We start from the raw sequence: 22050 nt of genomic DNA, 5'->3' as shown, positions 1-22050 counted from the left end.
CAAACAAAAAAACTGCATTATTGTAAGGCTAACTATATAGGCTATATATATAGGCTGCCTATATAATAACTGGGTGTACTTTAGGCTTCAGAATCATTGTTATTCACATAGTTCTCCACCATCAAGCACTCGCTCCTCATTTCATGATCAAATATTGGTGGTGGGTTTCAAGAGGCTACACATACTACTCAGTATTTCACCCTACTGGGGCCTTGAATTTGCCAGCGGGAAAGCCTTATGCATAAATATATATATCGCCATGATGGTAGAGGTCTGGATTGCAGTGATGTATTTCATTTCATGCTGCTCTAAGCACACTTGGTGATGCCCTCCTTGATTTATCAAACATCATCTTTACAATTGCTGGGGTCAACCAAAGTCAGCTATGGATAAACAGGGACCTGGTTGTTTTTTGTCATAATTAAAAGGGTAGATGTGAAGAATGCATGAGTAGAGGAAGACCATGGTCATGTTTTGCGTATGTCTCAGGTGGTATGTACTGCAACCCTCTGCCACTAAAACTACCTACAATGCAATGTATGGTACATGTCAAGATACAGACCTAAAACTATTGGTCTGTACCTATAACTGAGGAAGAGTTTATATCCCTGAAACATTGGGTGTATTATAGTTATAGGAGCCTGGTATTGAGATTTCAGAATTGTGCGTCTGTCCGCTAGTTTATAGAATTATGCTTGACATGGTAAAATAGATTCTAGGGATAATCTTTGCATGAGCCCTTTTATTTGCATAGGTGGAGTAAACATGGCTATAAGCTAGGGATGCGCAGAACGCAGGATTCGGTTCAGGATTCAGCCTTTTCCCACAGGATTTGGGCGAGTGCGTGTGTCTGACCGAAATCGAATTTGCATATGCAAATTAAGGCCCGGGAAGTGAGATCAAGTGACTTTTCGTCACAAACAGGGAAGGAAAATTTTTTCCCCCCACTTCTTCCTTTTTCCGTCCCTAATTTACACATAGTGGATTTGATGCACCCCTACTATATCGGGGGTGGGGTAAAGATAACTACATGAATGAATTGCATATATCCAAGGCTAAAAACTACAGAGGTGTATGAAACACAAACATGTAAACATGCTGGTTCTATCCCACCTCCTTGTCTCTTAGCCAGTAAATAAAAGTGCTTGTTTGTATTGTAAATCCCAGTAAAGGAAGTGGCCAGGTATCAAAGATCACCAGCCACCACCTTTAATCCTGCTGCCCTAGATCAAGGACTTGCTGAGAATATGGGAATGTTGAAGATAAAGGGCAGGAACAAAGGCAGGGAAAAAAAACAGCCTGCATTTAGAGGATACGGTCACAATTCTTAAAGAATAAGTAAAGGTGCAGGCAATGCTTTAAACCACTTTTTAAACACATCTTTACAAGATCAATGTTTATCACAGAGTTAGTCATTTCATTAAAATATACCACAACCATTAATTTACCTTTGCTTATTAATTCAGGCTCCACGTTGCACTTGTCACCAGATTTCAGCGTAGTTATAATGGTGCGTATGGTGGAGTTAATGACATCCGGTTCCCGACAGAAGGCCAGTGCTTCCGCCAAGTGCAAAAACCCACCACGAACTGCAAAATTATCAACTCCACATGAGATTTACCCTCATAAATACTGATCTTATGTTTAAAACATTTTATTTTACATTTTGATATGCCAAAAGATCAAATGCATTAGCAGAAAATAATTAAAAATGAACACCTTGAAAAAACAAAACAAAAAAAAAACACTTTACATATATTTACAGATTTAAACATACCATGTACCATATACCCTAAGGCTACAGCCACACTGTGCTGATTATTGGCCTGCAGATAGAAGACTGATTCAAGTGTAGGCCTAGGTTTGTGTCTGTACGCAGAGCCACTGCATTGGCGTCGGTGCAAGCACACAGATTGGATTTCATTGCCGAAACGCATGAGTATTTGCAGTGTCGGACTGGGACACCAGGGGCCCGCCCCAAAAACTTTAGACCAGGGGACCACCAAAAAACCTTAGAACAGGGGCTCACTCTCAGTACTATTATTCTTCTGTTCCTCATTCAACCTCTATTCTTGTCATCTCTTTTCTTTACATACTATAATCTATTATTCCAATTATTTAGCCTCTGTTTATATAGTAATAGAGAAATAGGGAATGGACATGAAATAGACCAAATGTTAAAGAGCATGTGGGCCCACCAGGAGTTTTCCTGGTATCCCGGGGGGCCAGTCCAACACTGAGAATTTGTATGAGTAATGTACTATAATTATAAACTAGAGATTGAAAACTGGAGATGAAAGTATTTCGTTTTTGTCCATTGTGTTTAGTACAAAGGTCTAAAGGTGGTGGCAAACATAGGCTCAGGCTATAGCTGGATTATAGTGGGACCTAAAAAAAATAAGTCAGTAGTCACATACCATCACTGATGCGGTGTTTTGAGGTATAGAGAGCAGCAAATGATTTAAGCTGGGCACGGAGAGGACCCTCTTCAACACCAGGACTGTCCAGCCATTGTAACATCTGCATGAGGACTTTGAAGAAGAGAGCGGAGAAAGCTGTATCCTGAGGGACACAGCGCTACAACAGAAAATTTGGAAGGATTATTTTGGTGGTATCCAAATATAATGATCTTATATTAATTCTCTTGTATTTAAAACTTTGAAAGGTCACACACATACACAATATTTTTGTGCAATGTGAGGTGTACCCATGAACTATTTGTATGAGGATCAGGGAGGTTTATAACAGCATTTCTCTATGAATGTTGCAAATGCAGTGGGTGCTTCCGAAGCTGTCTAGAAAAAGCCCGATTTTTAGCCTCACCCTAGGCAAGTTGTTCCAGGCCTCCATGGCAGCAGGACAGATCAGTGAGAATGCATTACATACCTGGTATTGATAAAGCAGTCTCATCAATGGACAAGCAATGAAATGATTTCTATGCATAGCCAGAACCAGGGCTCCACTGTGGGGAGAGCTTAACAATGCAGCCACCGCCTGGAGCAGGCGCACTGCAATCCCTGTCAGCTGGGTGTTTCCCTGTCGGATCCGAGCCAACTCTTGCCCCAAGGCTTGCTGTAAGGCAAGGGAAATAGGTCGTGGATTGAAGTTCTGCCATCTTGGATCTGGATTTAAGGGGAAAAGCTAAAAAAACAAAAAAGAAAAACATCTTTCAGTTAAAATAGAGTTCAGTGTGATATTTGTTTAAAAAAATATCTGCAAATTAACGAATGTCAAAAAATGCTTCATTACTGGTGGTATATTAAGCTGAAAGTGTCAAGAACAGCCAGGCAAAATAAATACACATGACCCTGCCGACAGGGAAGTGTGCAAGCTGTTTACAATATATGCAGTCTGTGTGTTGAGACAGTTCTTCATCTGCCAGATGTATTTTGCCTCCCTAAACATCGATTTACCTGTAGAAACATCCCAGCCAAATCATCTTCTGGGCCCAAGACAGGGATCTGGGTCACAGCTCTAGCTCGGATTTGCCCTTGGGGAGTTTCAGTGCTGGGTTTTCTCTTAATTATTTCAGTGCTGTCTGTAAACACATATTGGGACAGAAATGTGGAAAACAAGTCAGTTACCAAATATTGCAGTCTACGATCAGTAAAAACACAAATTTTGAGAACCATTGTACACGAGTACTACGAGTAAATAGAGAAAAATAAATGGACATACCACGTCTGGGGGGAATTGAAGCCGTGAGCAGGGTGTGGAAGGTTTGCCCCCCTGTGGCCCCTCTTTCATGCTGAACTTCAACAAGATGAGCCATGTAATCTAGAAAAGAAGCACATACATTCTTTTTTTTTTAAAAATGGAGAATATTTTCTATAGTGACACAATACTAAAATTAGGACTTGGGGAGACAAGAATAAATAACAGATCTGCAACATTAAAAGAAATAGAGCAATTTCAATATAACCTTTTTTTGCTTTTTTTTAAAGGGTGATGGGAAAAAGAAATCCTATGCTCTACTTAATTATAATTAAATTGCTTCCTCCCACCTTCTACTGAACCTTTACAAGGGCCTGTAAAAGTTATCAATGGAGCACAAGATGCATTTGTTGCTCCCTATATATAAGCTTGTTGAATGTCATTGCTACATTAAGGACATTAAGCTATTATCACATTTATAAACAGCCCCCCCCCCCGCTCCATATATACAACAAGATGGCAGCTGAAAGCCCAAATTACTTTATCTACAGCAATTACAGTTTTACAGTCAGGTGAGGATTGTACAATAAACTAAAAAAAAGTAATTTGGAAAAGAACAAATAATTCTTCTTAGATATGAGATGCAGCCTTCTTGCAAAAAGTTTGGGGAGATTAGTCGCCCCAAATCTCCTCTTCTTCGGGGCGACTAATCTCCCCAAACTGCCTTCCCCCTGTTAAACTGAAAAACGCCTGCGGCAATGCACACACGGTGCTAAATTTTCCGAAGTCGCCTTACAAGGAAACTTCGGAAAACGAAGTGCCGCGTATGCATTGCCGCAGGCGATTTTTATTTTAGCCGGCGGAGGGTAGGTGGAAGGCAGTTTGAGTATTTGAGTAGTAAATCACTAGAGTATTACTTATAGGCCAAATGTATATGGTTACAGTATCCATAAAAAGCACATTTTCATAATAACTCTGCAAGAACAAATGACCGATTGACTAATTAAACAAAGAATATTTAGGGGCAGATCTATCAAGGGTCGAACGGTAAATATAAAATTTTCGAGTTTCAAAATTGACCAATTCAAATTTTAATCCCCCTATTCGAATGTAAATTCAAATGTGAGATATATCACACCTTCGACCATAGAAACAGTCCTAATGTAAATATTTGCCACCTAAAACCTGTCGAGTTCATGTAGAAGTCAATGGCAGAGGTCCGTTGGGCATTTGGAGATGTTAATAGCCTTCCTGACATTCAAGAGAAAAATTTGATTCGTACGAATCAAATACAATTCAAATTGTCGGTTCGGAACCATTCGATGTAATATTAACCATTCTAATTTTTTCTTAAATAACCTCCATATCAAATTGGGAGTATATTCAAATTTAAAAAAATTCACATGAATTCGAAATTCGACCTTTATAAATGGGCCTCTAAATCTAAAAGGGTTAGGCAGTATTGCCTTGCATCAGTACATGACAGGGGCGAGTAAAATACAGTTAATGAATACAACAAAGACTTAAAGACAGCTTTATGGTTGTATAGCATACTAAAGCCAGCTCTGGACAATAATTATGCAACAATCATTGCGTCTCTTGTGCGGTTTACATATGAGCTCTGCATTGGTATTAATTTAACACAATCTAATCTTTTTTTTTTTACCTGGAACAAGTCCAAAGAGAATATGCTGTGGAATACACCAGAAATCGGAGTTAAAGAAACAGTAACAACAAAAAAATGCAAGTGTTCCAAAGTAATTAAAATATAATGTACTCTTCCTTGAACTGGGGTGTTTGCTTCAGGAACACTACTATAAGGTGCTGTGTAGCCATGGGGGCAGCCATTCAAGGTTCAGGTTATATAGCAGATAACAGATGCACTCTGTAGAATACCATTGTATTGTATTACAGAGTTCATCGGTTATCTGTTAAGTGACATGTGCTTCTTCTCCCTTTTCAGCTTGGATGGCTGCCCCCATGGCTACACAGCAGCTTGTTCATATAAACTATAGTAGTCTTTCTGAAGCAAACACATAACTTTTACTAATGCAGGGCCACAGTACATTATATTTTAATTATTTTAGAATGCTTTAATTTTTTGGTGTTACTGTTCCTTTAATGGGTGCACTCTCCCAGCAGACAGACTTGTCTTCTTGTTTTCCCAGTCAATTCTATCCCTCACCCATTTCAAGTGACATAGGAAGAGCTATTGTCACCAGAGCTAACACAATTTTTTTAGGTAAACTGCAGTATTAGAAAATTTCAACCAATGAGGAAATATCAGCCATGGCACAACCCTGGAAAGAAAATTTGGTGTACCCTAAAATTTGAGGCATGTACAGTTCATTTTTCTTTGGATCAGCACTTCAGCAAAAGCAAGAACATTATAGGCTGCATCGACATTGACAAATACATTCAAATACTAAATACCAGTTTCTTTACGGATTTGTAGTGTTTTAACATAATCAACTGAAACGTAGAAGTATCTGACCCCTTTGAAGTGGTACGTCATCAATACACTCTTCCTGCCAATTTTCCCATTTTACAACACATAGGTGCATTGATAAAGAAGGAGACATTAGGGAAGGGAAAACCCCTGCTAGTATCAACCATTAACAACACTACTCACTTTTGTCCATGATGTTTTGTTCTAGGGCTTGGGGTTCATGTGATACAGCCTGGTCAAGATACTGAAGAAGTTTACTCATGCTGGATACTGGAATTCCAAATGACTGTACAAATAGTAACAGTTGCTGGGGCTCCAAATCCTGTAATGCTAAAGTCATACAAAATCAAATAATGGGCAATATGATCACAGCTTCACCATCCCCCACCTAAGTGTGTACTGTTGGATTATAACTATTTTCGCAAATACTGCAGGAATGTCATAGATCATAAACAAATGCATAAAGATACTACCTTTCCTTATACATAACACTCTAATATGGCTGAACTCCAAACCCAGCCACTCACAGTTTATAAAGACTCCAATTTTAGATTTTAAAAGCTACTGTAACCACAGCCTACATAAAAAGTGATTTTAATAATTTAAATACAGCTCCCACAGATAATATAAAGTGGACTGCGCAAATGAATACAGCACCTTTTATATTTTAGCTTTTTCGCATATTGTCTATGGACTTTAAAAAATGGCCATTGGTCAATGGTGATTAAAAAAAAAACCCCTTGACTGGGTAATCCTGGATTAAAATATTCATACAACATATTCTCTGTGAGACTAACATACCAGCATCAACCAGACAAGGAACTTCAGAGCGGATCATCCGAAGCTTCAACCAATCAGGAAGCAGCAAGGCTTCTTCTGAAGTGTCCACCAGGAAAGCTGTAGGAAGGGGCTTCTTCTCTGGAAACCAGATATTCAGTAAGGCAAAGAAGTCGCTTTCACCTGCAGTGTGAAAATTAAAATAAAACATGAACATTGCATGTGATATCACAATACCCTGCTAACAGCATACGTTCTATCAGTAAGTAGCTAACCTCGTGCAGGTCCTAAAGTGAGCAAAATGACCATGGCATGGACAACTAGAATGTGCATAGTTGCAGTTTCTCCACTGGACCAGCGCAAAAAAACCTGATCCTGGGACTCTGACTGTAAAATACAAATATCAAATTAATTTACAAATCCAATACATTATTTAACTTTTTAAAATAATTATGGAAAACAAGATCAAGGATGGAGATCTGGAAATTTTAACATACCCAGCTGTACACTTCATCCCCTTCTTTGCTTTTACGCATACGCCGCACAAAGCAGGAGAAGATGGAAAGCAGAGCAGTGAGTACAGCGTTGGACTCGGAGCAGTAAGAGAGCTTGGAGAAAAGGTGAGACATAATAGTTGATCGCTCCACAATCAGACGAGCCACATCCTATTGAATACAAAAGAATCCAGTGAGTTTGTGCTATGCTGTATTCTGACTTCAGAAGCTGTTTAAAACAAATTGCACTTAAGTACTGGGACTCGTCTGAACAGACTTTATTCCCATTGCTACCGTATTTATTTCATAACTGTGTTAGTTTCAGATCACACAGCTAGAACTATACATTCAAAAATACAGTTATATACGTTTTAATATGCAAATCAAGTAAGTCAAAAAAAGTAAAACAATAAAATAAAAAAAAAGATAGAATTGTAGCATATGATTCTCACCAAAGCAAGGTCATTATGTTGAGCTTGATCTTCAATAGGTGCATGCTGGGAAAGGTACACTAAATAGGCACTTATTGTCTGTAGGTCAGTCTCCATGTGAATAGCCTGGATCAAAGAGAGCAGCAGAAAGAAAATCATATTCCCCATTAACATTGCAGCTTCCTATATCATAAATACATTGTCAGATGTACAAACTTAAAAATATAATATGAACAGGTTATACTGTATATTCAATTATCAACAGGGATCATTGGCAAACATTAACCTCAAAACGTGCACTAGGTTAAATCCTTCATTGTACATAATACTGTACATTAATCTAATCCTGGTACCTATGGGACAATGCCTTTACATTGTGCACCTTTTCCCCTGCAATGTATGCCTGAATATCAGCCACCCACCCACTTAGACTGTAAGCTCTACGGGCCAGGGACCCCCCCTTCTTACTGTGTCTCATACCACATAGAACTTAAAGGAGAAGGAAAGCTACTGAAGCAGTTTATTGCCAATACATTAGCCACAATAGTGCAAGCTATAACACTATATTTATTCTGTAGAATGCTTTACCACACCTAAGTAAACAGCTCTAGAAGCCCTCTGTTTGTTTAGGATAGCAGCTGCCAAATTTGCTTGGTGTGACATCACTTCCTGCCTGTGTCTCTCTCTGCTCACTCATAGCTCTGGATTAAAATTACAGCAGGGAGGAGAGGAGGGAGGGGGAAAAGGAGCAAACTGAGCATGCTCAAGCCCTAGCACAGGAGGTTTAAGATAAAAACAGGAAGTCTGATACAGAAGCGCGTGTATAAACAATAGAAGGAAATAAATGCTGTTTTTCTTTTGACAGAGGACTCAGAGTAGCATTACTTTGAGGGTTTACTTGTGTATTAATATAGACCTTTCTGATAATGCTTAATTAATTTTAACCTTTCCTTCTCCTTTAAGGTCAATGTCCTCATATAAGCTCTGTGTACTGTGTATATTTATTGTATATTCACAAATAAAGTTATACATACCTAATAATATAGCCTTTTCAAGCTAATAAAATTGTATAAATAATATTTGTACCTGTTGCAGAGCTACAGCTGTAGTTCCTTTAACACTTTCAAAGAGAGGGAGATTTGGCAAATCCCTTAACAACCACTGATAACCTTGCATCAGTTCTGAATCCCCAGAGTCTTCGTCCATAGACTGATCCTTATCGTCTGGGTCTCGTAGGCCTCTTTCCGAAAGTACCATGGAAAGACCCTAGCGCAAAACAGGCCATTATCAGTATAAGAGTGAATTGTCATTTAATTTAAGATCGCAAACAGTGAATAAGAGCTTGGAAAATGTAAAGCTAGAATAAAATAAGCTATCCTTAACAGCACCCTTTGTATAAAAAAAAATAATAAATCATGAATGAAATGTTCAAGGTCCATGAACAGAATATTCCTTCTTTACATAGCTGCACATATATAAAGTATTGGGAGCACCCACATTTCTTGCTTTGGCAGAGGCTTCCTCTATAGATTTCAAAATAAAAAGTCTAAAAATATACTAACTGCTGCATAGATACCCCACAAGGAGCATATTAATTGTATCTACAACAATCCATAACCACATACAGCACTATTGATTGGTTTACAATATCCTGCATGTCCCAGTAGAATTATGCTTACTACAGAATATATGTAATGGATAAATGGATTGCCTCTCTGCACAGGCTCAAAGAAAATCTAGGACCCCAACGAAGAGTGCCAAGTATTGCCTGGTCGCATAGCCACTTCAGAATAATGTTAGACTGCTAGCCAATGCACCAGTCCAGCTTAATTTTAGAGGTATAAAGATAACATGGAGGGTATGGAAGGTAAAAACAAAGTGTCTGATGAGCCCGACTAAGTGAAAAGGGCATCTGAGGCTAGAGTAGAAGTTAGAAAAAAAAAAATAAATAAATAAATAAATAATACATTCAGCTCTTTACAATTACATTAGTCTAATTTTAAAAAAAATACTTCTAAGCAAGGCTTATTTCTGCTTTAAAGGAGAACTAAATCTTAAAAATAAATGCTTCAGCTTCTCAATAACAGCAATGATCCAGGACTTCAAATTTGTCATAGGGGGGTCACCATCTTGGAAAGTGTCTGTGACACTCACATGCTCAGTGGGCTCTGAGCCGCTGTTGAGAAGCTAAGCTTAGGGGTCGTCACTAATTATCAAGCAGAAAATTAGGGTTTGCATATAAGATGATACTACAGGACTGATTATTAAAGTCTGATGCTAGTTGCACTGGTTTCTATGCTGTCAGGTAGTAATTATCTGTATTAATTACTAAGCCTTATATTGTGACATTTATATTCTACGAGTACTGTATATTGTGAGTGGGTCCCTAAGCTCAGTAAGTGACAGCAGCACAGAGCATGTGCAGTGAGTCAGCAGAAAAGAAGATGGGGAGCTACTGGGACATCTTTGAAAACACAGATCTTCCCTGCTAAAGGACTGTGCTTGCCTTGGGCTGGTACAGAAGCCCAAAATATAATGTACAACATTTCAAGCTACTTCTTTACTTAATACAGGCTTAAGGCAGCTCTTGAAAAAGTACTAGTGTTACTTTTACCTTCATGGCTAGCACACGTGATGCAACTTGGGGTGAGCTAAGCCGACGCAGGAAGTAGTCTAGAACTTCGCAGGTAGTTTGTTCATCTGCTTTTGGGCCCAAAAGCAAATCCTGCAGTCGGCCCAGAAGCTGCCTTTGTTTCTGCTGCCTCTAAAAAGGAAAACAAACAAATTTTCCAAAGATGTACTTAGTACACACATCAATAATTACAGTTACTGGCTCAAATAATTTTGTTGCAACCTACTTGCTGTTTTTTGGCACGCTGTTCCTTGCTTTCGTTTTCTTCTTCATCTTCCCCTGTACCAGCCTCATCAGCAGCGTCATGCAGAAGAAACTCACACAGGCATTGCACAGGGAGTACATCCAGAGACCCCTCACTGGACTGCACCAAATCAGCAAGCCAGGGCATGGACTGAGAAGACGCCTAGAAAAGCCAAAGGCATCATGCTTTTAGTTCACAAACATCACTCCACCAGTACTATGAAGTTTTGCAGTGCACAGTAAACTTAGATAAGCCAAGGGCCCAAAATGTGGCAAATAACATTTGCTGTAGGAATAAAGTATTCAATATGTGATCCTTGAAATGCAACTATATTCTAAAATGATCCTGCTAACTAGTACAGAATATCTGTGTACAGGGAATGAGAAGACTCGGGGAGTAATTCAATGCTTGAAACCCTTTTAACAAATATGCTGCTATCTAATTCTTGTGACTAATGCTGTGGTTTCTTGAGGGAAAAACCACCCTTTCTCAGACCACATACCTGTCTTTGGATGATGTTCAGAAGAAAATCTGGATTCCGGCTGCGGCAAAGGAGATGTCCAAGTCGCAAAGACTGATTTAACGACTTCACTTGTTCTATAGCATGAGGTGGAGGGCGACGAGGTGGACCCCTATCAGACAGAAGATGACATTCATAGCTATATATTTATTACTCTAAAAAGAAAAAAAAGACATTTAAGAGTAGGTTCTGTACATACTGAGGGTCAAGGCTGGTTAGCTGAGAAAGCAGTAAACTATTGCTCTCTGTGATTGTCTGCTTGGTTGATGCGGCTGCAAGATGACTCTCAAATGCTAAAATCTCTTGCTTCTCCCTTTGAGAGATCTGAAGTTCTCTGTTGATTATTTCATTTCTTGTTTCTTCTTCTGTCACAGTACAGGGTGGATAAGAATAATTGCTGGCAAAGAATTAAACAAAAATGTGTCACATTATGCAAAAAAGGTTATAATGGAGCCAAATGCAAACTCATTCTCTGATTTTTTTCTAAAATGCTGGCCACAATATTCACATGCACAGACAAATTATATACATGCTTACTTGGTCATCACCATTTCCATAAGCATCTTTAAGGTAGGATATTCTTCCCAGGCAGCTAAACCTAAACATAAGACAGTAATATCAGTTTTATGTCACTTAAGTATAGCACCTATTATAATATACTATATTATAACCCCTTTTCCTAGAATTAATAACATTTGGTTGTTGAAATATGCAGCAGCTATTTGACGTCCCCACTTTACCTCTTGACCAGCCTAACTAATGAATTGGAAAAGTGTTCCTAATAACTGAATGCATACCAAGATTTTCAGGATTAAAAGCAGCGACGACAAGCAAGAGTGGCCACGCCTTCCAATAAAGAGTTGAAATGGCCAAATTAGGAGGCTGATATCTAAAAAAAAAACAAAAAACACATTAACAGCTGGAAACATTTTAAAAGATGTCTGTTTGTAAAGTCTGTTTATAATGGTTTAACACACCTTTGTGCCTGCTATTACATATGGCGGTAAATTATTAATAGAACAGTAAGGGGGTAGTTTGGGGCAAAAACTTACATTTTTCATAAAAAAGAAAAACTCAAATCTTTCGAGATTTATTATACCCTGATGCTACAAAAAGTCTGGAGAGAGAGAGAGAGAGAGAGAGAGAGAGAGAGAGAGAGAGAGAGAGAGAGAGAGAGAGAGAGAGAGAGAGAGTAATAGATAGAAATAAAGAGAAAAGAGAAATAAAGAAAAAAAGAAAGAAAGATCTCTCTCTCTAGGGTGTGTTCACCATGAAACAGGAACACATGCGCAAGTGTCAATCACCATATTTTAAGCACAGTTTTCCAACTTGAGCAGCTCAGATGCACATGTCTGCACCTTATTTATTCGTGTTTGTATTAACTGGGCATAGCTCTACAGTTGGCATGGATGCATACCCAGGGGGCAGCTGAATGTTCTCAGGGTGGTGGTAGGTACACAGATTTAACACAGCGTCCAGAAGCTGAATTCTTTCTATTCGAAGGACTTCCACATCTACGGAAATAAAAAGTTAAAGGCTTAAAAGCCAGGATATAACTTCACAAAGAGACAATCCGAAAATCTGATGGTATATCCAAATACATTTCCATCCTTGTGTTTTCTTTATTGCCTTGTGTTGCCAATAAACATGCAGTATGGCACATATAAAAAAAACCCTGAAAATGTAGCTTTTGCACAATGGCAGTTTTTGCAGGCATTGTATATATCCCAGTTTCCAGGCACTTCTGTGCCTTCCAATTTCCCTGAAGAATTAAATAAACACCTACTCTGGTACAATTCTATGGTATGCCTCTGTGATACTAGAAAATCTATGCTTCATAATATAGAGAGATTTCCTTTACACTCTTGTGCAGCTATCCACACACTCAAATGGCATTAAGCCTGCTCTGCTTTTGGTATCTTGTCATGACATTATAACACAATAGGAGGTCTAAGGTATAGGATGAAAATTTATGGTTAACTTGTTTTGGAAAGAATGGCAGATTAGGCAACACTAAAGGTACACATCCAAAGGAAATGAAAGGTGGAACACTGGCACATTAAGGACATTTTTTCAGCCATCAATTATATAAATATAATATAAATTGCTTACATATATTCTGTGTGCCATCAGCCTGAACTGCAGCTGCCCGCTTCACCAAGTGATCAGCCAGCTCCATGGCATCAGCTGGGCCTAGTGGAAGTTCCCGGGATAGGCCAATGACCAGGATCCGCATCAGGGTGTCTTCAAGAAGAGGCACTTCAGAGCAGAGGCGCAGGAAGAAGCTAGTAGTGAGAAATGGAGAAAGAAGGGGAAACAAGCTCAGCAATATGGCAGTTCAGTTATTTGTACTGGGACAAGGATATTCTCTAGATTAGAAGTCAGCACTCACCCTTAGGGTATGTTAGATGAGGGTGCAAGTCTGAAGTGGCCACTTCCACCTGTTCTGTAAACGAATTCGATGAATAGACAGCACCACACATGAGGTATATGCTTAAAAGGCATTTATTCCAAAAAGGCTTGGTTCAGGACAGAAAAACAGCAGCGACGTTTCAGGCTCACAATCGCCTTTTTTCAAGCTAGCTTCCGGGCTCCCGGAACTCCGGCCGGGGTGGGCCGGGCGAATCCGTCCTCATCGGGGCCTCCGCGGGAAAAAAAAGGCGATTGAAAAAAGGCGATTGTGAGCCTGAAACGTCGCTGTTTTTTTTCTGTCCTGAACCAAGCCCTTTTGGAATAAAGGCCTTTTAAGCATATACCTTATGTGTGGTGCTGTCTATTCATCAAATTAGTTTACAAGGATATATTCTAGAACCACTAATGCTAGTTCTTTTGTAATCAAAGCAAATATTCCTGCCTCCCTGTGCTTAAACAGATGATAAACCCAAACCATAAATGTGTTTTATTATCCACTGAAATAATGTAACTGACAATTCAACACACATATAAAACAAACTGCGTTGCATAAAAGAAAGAGAGGGAAAAGCAAAGGGAGAACTGAATGTTCTGTTCCTAAGTCAACCAGCTAGCACAATCGATATAAACAGTGTCCTCAATTTTTCTTATCACTGAATCTACTATATTGCTTTTAGCTTTTGCTTGTAATATTTGCACAGGTTAAAAAGGGCAGACTGTGCTCTGGTAAGTGTTCTCAGTACTACAGCTAACTTATGGAAAAGATTTCTCAAATGACAGTTAGTGAATAACTAAAGTGACCATCTCTTCAAGAGAGGTGGCTGTGGCTCAGAATAAAATCATTAATCACACCAGACAGATTGTAACTGCTGCAGCAATTACTCCAAACACTACATGAAAGGTATGGTTTCATACTTGCGATCACTTTCTGGAGGCCAGTTGTCCCATTTGTAGTAGGTTTCTGGTTGCTCAGTGAAAAGCACCTTGTGGAGACTTTATTAGAAAGAAAGAATATCTGAATCAGAATCCAGTAACACTTTTACTGAACTAAGTTATTGTATTAACCACCCCCACAAAAACGCCCATTCCCCAAGCTTCTGGACTACAAGTCCATAATAGCATTACCTGTATTCAGTGTGTGTTGAACATTGGCGGGGGAGGATTCAGCCTTCAAATTGAAACCAATGTTCAACACACACTGAATACAGGTAATGCTATTATGCAGAGAAGTATCTCTTTTTAAATAAGCAAGCTAGGGACCGCCATATGGGGTTTACCTTGACGTGGTATGGTGGCTTTTCAACTTTATGATAATAACTTTGTAACTAAAAACCCCTGTTTTGTAAACATATGCACTTGCATTTATACTGAATTACATATGAGACAGGGGACCAGGGAAGTGCATTGTTAGTAGCACTTCCATTATACTTAAATATACTTGATTTAGCCTTGAGTGCTTCCACAACCCCCCCCCCCGAACCACAGTTCTTTAGCAGTAAAGATCTGTGTCTCCAAAGATGCCCCAGTAGCTCCCCATCTTCTTTTCTGCTGATTCACTGCACATGCTCTGTGCTGCTGTCACTTACTGATCTTAGGGAAAGACTCACATAGAATATAAATGTCACAATATAAGGCTGATTAGTAATTAATACAGATAATTACTACATGGCAGCACAGAAACCAGTGCAACTAGCATCAGAATTTAATAATCAGCTTTTGTTACAGGACAACCTTATTTTCTGCTTGACAATTTACGACGACCCCTAAGCTTAGCTTCTCAACAGCTGCTCAGAGCCCACTGAGCATGTGAGTGTCACAGACACTTTCCAAGATGGTGACCCCCTGTGACAAGTTTGAAGTCCTGGATCATTGCTGCTATTGACAAGCTGAAACTTTAGGCTGGTGCAATAAGGACATTATATAAAATATGCCATTTTTAGCCATATTAATTTTTACGGTTTAGTTCACCTTTAACAATGTGAACAGAAAAACGATGAATGCATTACAAGCAGAAAAATACCTAATTTAGACTTAGTTTAGAAGTAGTTTCCATCCCTGCAGGCACTGAACTATTTAGCTCAACACAGTCCATTGCTAAATGTAGTGATGTGCAGATAAACCACATGGATTCACACCTTCAATTGAGTCCCTATCTTTCCTTGAAAAATGTAAAATGGGGGTTTTACTGTATATGGTTACCATACGTAGGTCACTATTAGTGGTCAGCCCGGTTGCCTATTGCATCAGAAATCATCAATATGTTTTGGTGCCTTAGCAAAGACAAAAAGGTGAAACAGAATTCCAGATGTTCTATTTCTAAACTTTGCCACAAACTGTAATCAATTTAGATTCTCTGCAGAATATATTTTTAGAACAGCGATCTTCATGTGGCAGCACTATATAAGTACTCTTTGGTGTCAGAGAAGCTGCAGTTAAATAAAGAAAAGCAAAATATACCAATGCACATATTCTTTAGCAGAGAGTTTGCAGATTGTAGGAACGACAGTGTGAAGCCACCATACTGCATCACGCTGAATTGCAGCAATCTGGTTCTGAAAAGATCGCAGAACCTCTAAATCTGAAACAAAAAAAACACAAAAGCAAAGACATATAAACTGCCGTATACAAAGTCAATCCAAAGCAAATCAATAGCTATTCCCAGTGAAGTGGAGGCAATAATCAAGATGGATTCATTATTGCTTCAGCAAGTCTTCCTGTCATTCACTTTGGGATAATTTAATCGCATGTGTTGTAAACAAAGAAAATAATCATACCCCAATGTTATTTCAAGAAAACTAGAGTGATACAATTCTCCAGAATAAAATATAACTGAATATAAATTATAAACAAGTTCAATATCTTGAATGCAGAAACATACTATTTTTCAAACTAAACGTACACATCTATACAGACTAGAACTCTAGGGAACAGTTGTACTGAGAAATAAATGAATATATATTCCACAGCAATGACGCAGCACTCACAGGACTTGCCTTTATCAAGATTAAGTCTTGTGAGTTCCGAGTCATTGCTGGGGATGTGCTTGCCGAAATACCACTTGGCACCCAGGCAGTTGGTAGATTTTTTTTAAATTCTGGTGCACACAGGGATTTTTTCCCCAGGTGTGGATTGAAACGTCGATTGAATAAAGATTAAGTCTTAAAAAAAAATCCCAGCATTTACGTGTGTGAGCGGTTATCTGGTTACCTTTCCATTGTTCTGTTGTTAGGCTGCTGGGGGGGGAGAGGAAGGGGGTGATTTCACTCCAACTTGCAGTACAGCAGTAAAGAGTGACTGAAGCTTATCAGAGCACAAGTCACATGACTGGGGCAGCTGGGAAACTGACAATATGTCTAGCCCCATGTCAGATTTCAAAATTAAAAAAATTCTGCTGGAGCAGCAATATTAACTGATGCATTCTGAGAAAAAAAAAATTCCCATGACAGTATCCCTTTAATGCTTTATTTCTCACGTTAGTCTTTAAGACACTTCTCTGTTGACATAATTGCATACAATTATTTGTGTACTCAAAGACCACCAGTTTACTAGTAATTTCAAGCATTCCATGTTATGGCGTCTCAACTGAGGTAGCCTAAATTCAAATTTAAAAAAAGGGCATCTCTGACAATGCATACAGCAAGAATATCCTAGAACCAGTATATTGTGATTTTTCACAAGAAAATGAACAACAAGTAGCATTCATACAATATACTTTATTGCTTACTCTTCTTTTCTCCTTTGTCCCATGCAATGCCTGCCTCCTTCACCTGTGCCGTTATCCCCAGCATCATGGATACAGCCAGCAGATCTGTGATGTGGATAACAAAACGCTCCTAAAAAGTAATATGAAGCCATAGCCGATTAGCGTTTAACTTTACCATGATGTGAGGTCAGGGAGAGGAATTGAATAAGGTGGTGACTTTCAAGGAAATCAATATATGAAAAGGCAGAATATCCTCTATTACAGAGTAAGAACAGAATAACGATTATGAAAAGCAGTTATTTCCCCTTTTTTTCTGTATACCTTAAATTCCATATCTGTGTACTGTGCTTCCTTCCTCTCCTGCATTAGCCCTAGACAAAATGCCTGGAAGTTTATCTCATGTTTTGTTTGTTTGATGATTTCGCGGAGCAGGGCTCGAGATGCTCGGAGATAGTCATCTTTATTTGTGAGGAGGTCTTGGAAAACCATGGCTAGGAACTGAGAAACACACAAATGCTACAGTTATTTACAAAGCTCTCCTCATACATTTAAATGAAGGGGCTATAATAACAAGATACCTTTGGTGCCAGTTCAGAACTGTGCTGCAACACTGTGTAAAGAACTTGCATGTTGTTGGGGTTCCTGGCATTGGATAACTCGTTAAATATCACAAACTTCACCAAGGTGCCCAGGTTATCTCTGTGAGCATTTAAAAGCTCCCTAAAAATGACACAACATTATGTTACCCTTTATTTAATGAAACAGAGAAAGTAAAAGGTTTTTTCTTTACGTTTATTTTTCTTTTTGCACTGTTATCAAAAAGTAAACAGATATCATGTTGTCAGGGTCACTGACCCTAAACACCACGGCGCTTACACATAGTTTATCTATTAGGTATATGTATGAGTTACATATTAGAGCCTAGCATGTCTACCTTGGAATACTTTCATGCACAATTCAGTAGCAAGCCCCCTTAACACTACTGCTATGAGTTAGCACAGCTAAGCTTAACAAATCAGAAAGTTTATATATATATATATATATATATATATATATATATATATAGATAGATAGATAGATAGATAGATAGATAGATAGATAGATAGACAAAAAGGAGATTTTGTGTACTCACCGTTAAATCTTTTTCTCTTGGTCACTTGGGGGACACAGGGACAGTGGGTATAGCTGGTACCTCCAGGAGGGCAGGACACAACAGTAGGAAAAACTTAGCCCCTCCTCTACTGGCTATACCCCCAGCAGGCGGAGCTTAGATCAGTTTGTTCCAAAGTCAACAGGAAAAATTTAATTAACCGTAAAACTTAACATTAAACATGTCTAACGGAAAAATGAGGGCCTCAGTCAAGGGAGGGAAGCCCTGTGTCCCCCAAGTGACCAAGAGAAAAAGATTTAACGGTGAGTACACAAAATCTCCTTTTCTCTAAGTCATCTTGGGGGACACAGGGACAGTGGGGACATACCAAAGCTGTCCCCTTAGATCTCCGGGAGGGAGAGTGAGGCCTATGTGGAAGTAGCCACGGCGGCTTGAAGCACCCTTCTGCCAAAGCGAGTGTCAGAAGCCGCAAAGGTATCGAAATGGTAGAACTTTGAAAAGGAGTGGACAGAGGTCCACGTAGCTGCCTTGCACAGCTGTTCTGCTGATGCCTGGTTCCTGAACGCCCAGGACGTACTCATTCCCCTAGTAGAGTGGGCTGTGAGTCTAGATGGTGGCGTTCTTCCACGTGCCACGTAGGCTCGTTGAATCGCTTGCTTGATCCAGCGTGAAATGGATGATTTTGTGGCCGCTCCTCCTTGGTGAGGGCCTGAAGGAATGACAAGTAGGGAGTCTACTTTGCGAAAGTCCTGTACTCTGTGCAGGTAAAACTTTAAGGCTCTGACAGGATCCAGGGTATGTAGAGCCCTCTCCTTAGGATTGGAAGGTGATGGGCAAAAGGTCGGTATAGTAATCTCTTGGTTTAAATGAAATTCAGATACAACTTTAGGCAAAAAAGATGGAATGGTGCGTAGAACCGCCCTATCGTGGTGAAAAACAAGGAAAGGTGGTTTGCATGATAGTGCGCTGAGCTCAGAAACACGTCTTGCAGTGGCAATGGCCAGAAGAAAAGTAATTTTCCATGTAAGCCAGAGAAGCGGTACAGATCCTAATGGCTCAAAAGGAGGGTCTTGGAGAGCTCGAAGAACTAGAGTGAGATCCCATAGTGGAGCTGGTGCTCTAACTGGAGGAGCCAAATGTAATACTCCCTGCATAAAGGTCTTGACATCAGGTAGGAGAGCAATTCGTTTCTGAAATAGAACGGATAAGGCAGATACTTGAGACTTTAGAGCACCGAGTGATAGACCCATGGAAAGTCCGTCTTGCAGGAACTCAAGTATGTTTGGAATAGAGAATCGTTTGAACTGTTTCTTATGACAAACACACCATTGGTGGTAGGTAGACCAGACTCTATGGTAGGTTTTTGCCGAGACAGGCTTTCTAGCTGCGCACATGGTATTAGCCACTGACTTGGAAAACCCTTTTTGGGTCAGGATTTCGATTTCAAGAGCCATGCCGTCAAACTTAGATTTGTTGGATTTGGGTGGCAAATTGGTCCTTGAGTTAGAAGATCGGGGATTTGAGGTAAGGTCCAAGGCTCTGCTACGGACATGTTGAGAAGATCTGTGTACCAGGAGCGTCTCGGCCATTTTGGAGCTATGAGGATGAGAGTGGTCTGCTCTCGCTGAAGCTTCCTGAGAGTCCTGGGTACTAGAGGTAGTGGTGGAAATGCATAGGCCAGCTGAAATTGCCATTTTGCTGTTAAAGCGTCTGCTGATATCGCCAGTGGATCTCTGTAACGAGCCATGAACGTTGGTACCCTTCGGTTGTGCCTGGTCGCCATTAGATCCACTTCTGGAGTGCCCCACATCTGTGTTATCTCCTGGAAGATCTTGTCCTTCAATGACCACTCTCCTGGGTCTAGCGATTGTCTGCTTAGATAATCCGCTTCCCAATTTAGCAGGCCTGGGATGTAAACGGCTGACAGATTGGTCTGGTGAGATTCGGCCCATTTGAATATTAGATTGACCTCGTCTAGTGCACCTCTGCTTCTTGTGCCCCCCTGGTGGTTGATATAGGCGACTGCGGTGGCGTTGTCGGACTGTATCTTTATGGCCTGACCCCGAAGGATTTGTTGCCAATGGATTAGGGCTAGACGTATTGCACGAATCTCGAGCAGGTTTATCTGTAATCTCGCTTCCAGTGAGTTCCATTGACCCTGTGCAGAGAGTCCCTCTAGAACTGCCCCCCATCCGAAGAGGCTCGCGTCCGTCGTGAGTATGCGCCATGACGGCTCTCCCATGGGTTTGCCCAGGGATAAATGAGTGCTGTCCAACCACCATAGAAGAGATGCTCTTGTCCTGCCGGACAGTCGAATCTCTTGAACAAGGGATTTTCTCTTCCAAAACCTCAGAATATTCCACTGGAGCTCCCGTAGATGGAATTGTGCGAATGGTACTGCCTCTATGGTGGATACCATGACCCCTAACACCCTCATACAGAACTTGACTGAGTGGTGGGGCCTCTGAAGAAGCGACTTCACTAAGGCTTGGAGATGACTGATCTTCTCTTGAGGTAGGTAAACCCTCTGTGTTTGTGTATTGAATTTCATGCCCAGGAAGACCATGGATTTGCTGGGTGTTAAGGAAGACTTCTCTAGATTTAGGACCCAGCCTAGTTCCTGGAGTTTGTCCATGGATATCTGGAGAGATCTCTGAGCTTCCGAAAGGGAGGGTGCTTTGATTAGCAGGTCGTCCAGATAGGGAGTGATGGATACTCCGGTATTGCGAATCACTGCAGTTGCTGCTGCCATGATCTTTGTGAAGACCCTCGGGGCGGACATTAACCCGAAGGGAAGGCTTGTGAATTGATAGTGGCAATTTTGGAAGGCAAATCGCAAATATCTCTGATGCGGAGGGAAAATGGGAACATGAAGGTAGGCATCCTTTATGTCTAGAGAAATCAGAAATTGCCCCGGGGACATGGCCGCAATTACAGATCTGAGAGACTCCATCTTGAATCTTCGATAACGAAGAAATTTGTTTAATTCCTTGAGATCCAAAATGGGTCTTACTGATCCGTCCTTCTTGGGCACTACAAATAGGTTTGAGTAATAGCCCTTGAAGAGTTCTGTGGCTGGTACGGGAATGATCACCTGTGCCTTTGAAAGTGTTGATATTGCGCCCAGGAAGGCTGTCTTTTTGTCTGAGTTTTGTGGCAGTCTGGACATGAAGAAACGATTGGGGGGGCTTGAGGCAAATTCTAGATGGTAGCCCTGGGTTACTACCTCGTGTATCCAGGAGTCTTGAATGAGTGCGGTCCATACTTTGGAAAATTTGCTTAGCCTGCCCCCTATCGGGCCTGTGACTGCCGAAGTGCAGGTGTAGTCATGCTGAAGCAGTCTTGTCCCCCGATTTAGGGATATGTTTCTTGTTTTGCCAGGAGGATCTCTGTTTACTACTAAAGCGTCCTCGGTTTGTAAATGACTGTCGAGGTGGAGAAGATCTCGAGTGCTTGGCCTGGGAGCCACGAAAAATCTTTCCTCTGCGGAAAGAGGGACGAGCCTTAGGTTGTGGTAGTAGGGTGCTTTTGCCCCCTGTTGCTTGGCTGATAATCTTGTCCAGGTCAGGACCGAACAGAAGCTTGCCTTTAAAGGGAATGGAGGTTAGAGACTTCTTTGAGGA

At 40.3% G+C, this 22050-nt stretch overlaps 1 protein-coding gene across 1 annotated transcript in view; it reads right to left on the bottom strand.

Annotated features, from left to right (window-relative positions):
- The window catches only part of ints1.L (integrator complex subunit 1 L homeolog), a 58650-nt gene that overhangs the window by 20551 nt on the left and 16049 nt on the right, over positions 1 to 22050 (bottom strand). Inside the window, exons 10-33 of the mRNA XM_018236365.2 lie at positions 17895 to 18036; positions 17638 to 17814; positions 17338 to 17446; positions 16071 to 16191; positions 14529 to 14606; positions 13314 to 13486; positions 12619 to 12715; positions 11999 to 12090; positions 11739 to 11799; positions 11401 to 11598; positions 11184 to 11313; positions 10664 to 10843; positions 10420 to 10569; positions 8892 to 9071; positions 7827 to 7931; positions 7378 to 7545; positions 7156 to 7267; positions 6905 to 7063; positions 6287 to 6433; positions 3679 to 3777; positions 3414 to 3538; positions 2887 to 3141; positions 2418 to 2577; positions 1449 to 1589 (exon numbers count right to left, since the gene is read on the bottom strand). Of these exons, the coding sequence (XP_018091854.1) occupies positions 1449 to 1589; positions 2418 to 2577; positions 2887 to 3141; positions 3414 to 3538; positions 3679 to 3777; positions 6287 to 6433; positions 6905 to 7063; positions 7156 to 7267; positions 7378 to 7545; positions 7827 to 7931; positions 8892 to 9071; positions 10420 to 10569; positions 10664 to 10843; positions 11184 to 11313; positions 11401 to 11598; positions 11739 to 11799; positions 11999 to 12090; positions 12619 to 12715; positions 13314 to 13486; positions 14529 to 14606; positions 16071 to 16191; positions 17338 to 17446; positions 17638 to 17814; positions 17895 to 18036 (3359 nt within the window). The remainder of the gene's footprint in view (positions 1 to 1448; positions 1590 to 2417; positions 2578 to 2886; positions 3142 to 3413; positions 3539 to 3678; positions 3778 to 6286; positions 6434 to 6904; positions 7064 to 7155; positions 7268 to 7377; positions 7546 to 7826; positions 7932 to 8891; positions 9072 to 10419; positions 10570 to 10663; positions 10844 to 11183; positions 11314 to 11400; positions 11599 to 11738; positions 11800 to 11998; positions 12091 to 12618; positions 12716 to 13313; positions 13487 to 14528; positions 14607 to 16070; positions 16192 to 17337; positions 17447 to 17637; positions 17815 to 17894; positions 18037 to 22050) is intronic.

Source organism: Xenopus laevis, chromosome 9_10L, assembly GCF_017654675.1.
Source record: "Xenopus laevis strain J_2021 chromosome 9_10L, Xenopus_laevis_v10.1, whole genome shotgun sequence".
Taxonomy (NCBI): Eukaryota; Metazoa; Chordata; class Amphibia; order Anura; family Pipidae; genus Xenopus; species Xenopus laevis.
This window is presented reverse-complemented; position numbering and strand designations above follow the sequence as displayed.